The sequence below is a fragment of the Aythya marila genome (assembly GCF_965140915.1).
Source record: "Aythya marila genome assembly, chromosome: 17".
Lineage (NCBI taxonomy): Eukaryota > Metazoa > Chordata > Aves > Anseriformes > Anatidae > Aythya > Aythya marila.
This window is the reverse complement of record NC_139058.1, coordinates 1,546,986-1,552,985: the sequence shown is the minus strand read 5'-3', so window position 1 is coordinate 1,552,985 and position 6,000 is coordinate 1,546,986. Positions and strand designations below refer to the sequence as shown.

The 6,000-nt window shown below is 41.0% G+C and overlaps 1 protein-coding gene across 1 annotated transcript in view; it reads left to right on the top strand.

The window, feature by feature from the left end:
- Nucleotides 1-2,068: 2,068 nt before the first annotated feature.
- MYO1H (myosin IH) overlaps nucleotides 2,069-6,000 on the top strand; it is a gene marked incomplete at its 3' end in the record, with an annotated part of 22,220 nt that continues 18,288 nt past the window's right edge. The window contains exons 1-7 of the mRNA XM_082774399.1: nucleotides 2,069-2,221; nucleotides 2,761-2,876; nucleotides 3,656-3,854; nucleotides 4,299-4,379; nucleotides 4,819-4,998; nucleotides 5,328-5,426; nucleotides 5,754-5,867. Of these exons, the coding sequence (XP_082630525.1) occupies nucleotides 2,096-2,221; nucleotides 2,761-2,876; nucleotides 3,656-3,854; nucleotides 4,299-4,379; nucleotides 4,819-4,998; nucleotides 5,328-5,426; nucleotides 5,754-5,867 (915 nt within the window). The 5' untranslated portion in view covers nucleotides 2,069-2,095. The remainder of the gene's footprint in view (nucleotides 2,222-2,760; nucleotides 2,877-3,655; nucleotides 3,855-4,298; nucleotides 4,380-4,818; nucleotides 4,999-5,327; nucleotides 5,427-5,753; nucleotides 5,868-6,000) is intronic.

The window sequence follows — 6,000 nt, the reverse complement described above, 5'->3', positions numbered from 1 at the left end:
AGTTTTGGCTTTGATACTGTTTGTTCTCTAATTCCTTGGGTGAATCTTAGTTTAGAGCATTTAGAAATCTTTGCTTGGCCTGGTCTGAGGTATCTGTAGGGGAAGGAGGGTTTCAGAGCATTCTTATTTCAATTAAAACTGTACATATATTTTGAAAACTTTGAAGCTGTTCAAGTATTCTTTTTCCTAGTAATAATTCTGTCACAGAACTGCTTTATCCTAGGACAAAAATCAGGTAGCTTCTTACTCAGACTGCCAGAAGTAGCTTGCAACAGTAACTCCCAGGTGAATGAAAACAATGTTGGAGAAAGGTAAGAGGCTTCATATGCTGTAAGCCCTAAAAGAGGTAGTGTGGGATACTCCAGATGAGAGTGCTCCTCCCGTATGTCACATTAATATCCAGCAGTTGGGTAAAAATGTCTGGATGGGACTAATTCAGGGCATAATGGCTTTGGTGTCCTGGTCTGGCACTAGTGGCTGCTGACTGACGTGCCAAGCGTGCCACATGTGCTGTCATTGCTTACTGGAGATACTGGGAGTACAGAAGGTTTGTTATAAAAATGGATTTACAATTAAATTCATAATGCTTATGCACTGAAATTTTGTGTCTAAATCGAAGTGCCCCAAGTGCTGTCATCTTCCACCAGTGCTGTGCAGGGTTATGCTGAAAGCCTACCTCCAAAGTCAGCTTGCCAAAAGTTAGCAGAAACATTTTACATCGTGCTGTCTCTGTCTTTTAATGCGTGTTCAAAATCTTATGCACTATCTTCTTGAGCAGTGGAGCAGCAAAAAAAAAAAAAAAAAAAAAAAAAAATACAATGTCATGAAGGGCAATATGAGAATAGCAAATGTGCTGGGCTCATGTGCACACTTCTGGATCCGAGGAATTGCTGTGTGTGTTCAGCTGAGGGTTACTCAGCCTGTTTCTTTTACTTAATTTACAAAGCCCAGGAACTCTAAAAGGTAAGTTGCTCAAAACATTAACTCATTTCTGTCATAAGGAGAGTATTTATTTTATGCTGTAGAGCAGGAATTATTCTATGAACTGTGTAATCTGTCTTTTAAAAAAAATACGTTATTACTATAGAATGAAGTATATCCCATTTGTCTGTTTGCTAACATGAGATTATCAGCTTGGTTTAATTAAAAACAACAAATATAAAATTAATTTGTATAGCTTTTGAAACAAGAGCTTGATCCACAGCAATATTTTCAATATTAAGTCAAATTTCATGATAAAGAATTGGAAGGGGAGCATGCAAAGGGATTATGTTTGGTCACTGATATCCTTTCTGCATATTTCAGCTTTTTGAGGAGCAGGTTTTGGGTGCTAATAAAGATTTAGCTGTTTATTCTTCTTATTCTAAATATTTTTTAGAATTTTATTTTATTCTAAATCAATGTTTGATTACTTTTATCAAATCAGCAGACTGGCTTTTCACACCACAGATCTCTCACTGGTGTGTGGAGACACCTGCTGCCCAAATCTGAAAGCTGACTGATCTGCTTCTGGCACCCATTTGTAATAATGAAGTGGTCTTGTTCAGTGTTTCATAGGATTCATCTTTTCAGTTAGAGGTCTAGGCAAATGCCACCTTTTCAGGAGATTCTCAGTTTTCATACTTATATCTGTGTGCTGTTTTTATCTGTGTAAAGTAGTTTCTACACCACCAGCAAATACGAAGTATTCCACTGTTCCCTGCCAACTTTGTGCTTGCAGCTGCTTTGTCTAGATTGAGTTAACGAAGTGTTCCCGATCATACTCAGATCTCTGGGGCTTGGTTTGTTTCAGACAACTGCTCTAATAGTGAGGGCTTCCTGAAGGCTTTGGTCTTCCTCTCTGATCACAGCAATGGATCTCTGACTTCCTGACTGTAAAGAAATTAGAGCGCGGACTTGTCTGGCATGAAATTGCTGTCTTTGGGAAAAAGGTGTTACGAACACCTTGCTATTATCTGTGCAAGCTTGATTTGGCCCTGCAGTATGGGGAAGGACTTAAATGACCTCTAGGATCCCTGCCAGCTGTCTCCTAAGCCCGTATCACACCACCTTTGTATTGTAGAAAGAAGAGGTGGAAGATAATACTGATGCAAACATGGAAGGGGCTTTGATAGCCAGGGACAGAGTTGGGGTGCAGGACTTTGTGCTTCTGGACTCCCACACCAGTGAGACCTCCTTCCTGAACAATCTTCGCAAGCGGTACCAAGAGAACCTCATCTATGTAAGTACGTGGTCTAGTGCAAGTGTTGGTCATGTGGATTCATGCAGCCTGTAGTAAGTTGAAGTGGGGTGTGTGCATGTGTATAGCCCACCTAGATAGGATGTAAGCTGATGCTGCAGGGGCAGGAAGAACTATCAATGCAGAGAATACTGAGCACACTCTTCCAGCTTTGGTTTCATTGAGCAGAGAGACAACAAACCTTGTTAGGTGTTGGTAGTACCCAGCAGAGTGATAATGTAAGGCTCTAAGCTTGCTTTTATTATTGAACTCCACCATCAGTGGGGTAGGCTTTGGAAGTTTAGTGTTGGCTTCGAGGTTTGGAAATGGTAAAGCCAGTAGATGAGGGTTTTCTGTTTGTTTGTTTTTTTTTTTTTTGTGGGGGGGAGAAGGGAGGTGGTTGTGCTTTTTTTTTCCCATTCTGTGCCATCCTTTTCAGTTGTTTTTACGTAATGTCCTGCTGTACTTGACTCTTCTTTCAGGAGCTGTCATTCTAGTGCTGGTACAGATTTCCTACCTGTGTATGGTCTTTCTCCCTGCAGACATATATTGGTACTCTTCTTGTGTCTGTCAACCCTTACAAAGAGCTGGATATCTACACAGTGACACAGATGCAACTTTATCGAGGGGTGAACTTCTTTGAACTGCCACCACATCTGTAAGTAGGACACTTAAAACTTCAGCTTATATTAATATGTTGGATTTCCCCTGTGATGCTGTGTACTAGCAACAAGGATAAATCTATCCAGATGTTGCTAGGTCTGGTGGATGCTGATATTCTTATCTTTCAGTAGGTAAGGTTGAATTTGTTTCTGTCTTTTAGCTGACTGAGAATAAAAGGGGAACAGAAAGACTGCAGAAGTGATTGGGGGGAATTGTAGGAGATGAGGGACTGAGATAGCCCTGTGTGCCTTCAAGACCAGCATAATGCTCATGTACGGCCTCTCCTTGGGCTTGCCAAGAGGGGGAGGAAATCTGAAACTCAGAATTCTCAGCCAGAATTTTGTTGGTGTTTGGAAGTTGTCAGGTGATTTGAGTTGGTTGGGTTTTGTTTTTGTTTTTCCTCTTTCTTTGCTAATTAGCATATGCAATGAAGCCTCTACTACTGGTTATTTTTGTATCTGTCTCTATAAGCAGAAGTTGGGATTTTCCCTCTACTGAAATCAAAACTCTGCTTTAGAAGAGGGAGTCTTTACTGCCTGTAAACTACATTTAGTGTAAATACATGTAGCCTGTTTAAATCCTACAGCAACAGTGGAAGAAGAACAAGCCTTTTCTGTCCCTCAGAGACTGTTTTCACTGTGAGATTCTAGGTTGTAGACTCTTGTTTTGAGCTCTGCTTTCCCATCACATCCAATGCCTGTAATGTTAACTGAGGAGTACACACCTTTCTGATGGATGCTTCATCTCTGGGTACTTCTTGTGATCCTTGTTCAGATATGCCATAGCTGACAATGCCTACCGGGTGATGTGCAGTGAATACAACAACCATTTCATCCTCATCTCTGGGGAGAGTGGAGCTGGAAAGACAGAGGCTTCCAAGAAGATCTTGCAATACTATGCAGTAACCTGTCCAACTACAGAGCAGCTGCAGATCGTCCGTGATCGTCTGCTGCTGTCCAATCCTGTTCTGGAGGTAAAAACTAAATGGGCATAACGAAAAGAGTTGTTGATGGCCTCACTCCACGAGACTTTCATGCCTGTCTAGACACTTGCATCCAGGAATGGCCTCTTTGGAGCTGAGAAAATGGTTAGGATTTAATTTCATTTAATATTTAGAAATTTTAAACTTGGTTTAATACTGGAGAACAGCTGAAACTGGGAGTATGAAGAAACTGTACACCATACAAGAGTTCCTTGTGGCTTCAGTTACAGGTTACACTAGAAAGAGACATAATTTGTTTAGCTGAGTTCCAATTAAAGCTATGGAATACATTAGTTCATGTTTCTTTAATCCCTCTAGATTCTGTAGTGAGCCTCAGCTGATGCAGCAAACCTTTGTAACTGGAACTCTGTCCTATTTTGGGTGTCAGGTTCTCGATAAGATGAGAAGTGACTCGATTTATCTATTTATCCGTAGGCTTTTGGAAATGCAAAAACTCTGCGTAATGACAACTCAAGTAGATTTGGGAAATACATGGATATCCAATTTGATTTTAAGGTGAGAACAAACTTAATGGACCGCTATTAAAGCAAGCTGTATCAGTGAAGCTCTTGGACACTTACCAGGCAGCAGAGGATTTATTAAGGCTTACTAGCACTGCAGATTTCTGACCTTATTTTTACAGGTCTTGCATTTTGTAAGTAAGGCGACTAGTTATATATCCTGAAAGCTTCCTACATTACTGGCAATGCTGCTGGTACTCAGTGGGAACTTAATATATATATTGGGAAGCATAAGTTGCACTAGAAAGACAGAAAACTCTTTAAATACAGCTTGTACTTCTGTTGGATACTAACTCTTAAACAGAAAAAACAGGTAAGTAACAGCAGTAACATGCATCTCCTGATGCTGCTTCTTCCTCCTACATGTGGATAAACAGCCATCTCTGTGATGTTACTTAGCTTCTGGTGTTGATCTGACTGCTTTGTTTTGCTAGGGAGCTCCGGTAGGAGGGCACATCCTCAGTTACCTGATTGAGAAATCCCGAGTTGTCCATCAAAACCATGGAGAGAGGAATTTCCATATTTTCTACCAGTTATTAGAGGGCGGAGACAAGGATCTTCTCTGTTGGCTTGGGCTGGAGCGCAACCCCCAGAAGTATGCTTATCTTATACAGGTCAGTGAGAATTTTTCTCTCTCACACTTCTGGAATTGTAGGGATCTCCAAATGCAGCTTTCTTAACTTACCAAGACGGTGCTCTGCAAACCACTGAGAACATCTCCCTGTGTGTCATGTTAGGATGAAACTCAGAGGCAAATTGTTTGCAAACATCTGCTTTTGTAGCAGGAACTGTTCTGGCTGTGGTGGCCTCAGGGTGCAGACTGTGTCTATACAAGCTGAAGAAAAGTGGAAATGAAAATATTGTGGCCAGGCTGTGTTTGTTGTTGATGATAAAATTGCTTTACCAACAAATTTTACTAATTCATCTTTCTCTTAATGTATAGGGTCGCTGTGCCAAAGTGTTTTCTATTAACGACAAGAATGACTGGAAAATAGTCCGCAAAGCTTTTTCTATCATTGACTTTACTGAGAAAGATTTAGAGGTAAGGAAATTAAAAGGGAATGAGCACAGTAAAGTGAATCCGATGTAAGCAGTGCGGTGTTCCTTTTGAAAGTGATGGAGGCAGTCCTGCTTGGGAGATGTGTTAAGGATGGACCAGGACATCTTTTTCAAGGGGTGAGGTGGAGGAGGGTGGACTGGGTGAGTAGGGAACATTATTGCTTGGTACAGTGTGATATCTGAAACAGATTGTCTGACTCACCTCCTTCAGCCTAGCCATACTCTGTTTATGAGCATGTGCAGAGAAAATTAGTACCATTCCATGAAGCTGTGGCAACCTGTTTTCTAATGGTGTATTTCTCTGTATTAGCATCTCTTTGGAATTGTTGCTAGTGTCCTGCACCTGGGGAACATTCAGTTTGAGGAAGATAGCAACGGGCATGCCATCATTCGCAATGGCACTCAGATCAAATGGATCTCAAAGGTATCTTTCACTTCCCAGGTAGTGCTAGTATTACAAGTGGTATGAAGAAAGACTTAACCATGCTGTTTCTTTCTCTCTTTGTGTCTGTTCCCCAAAGCAGACAGATAGCAAGACCTGGGTATTTATATAGCTA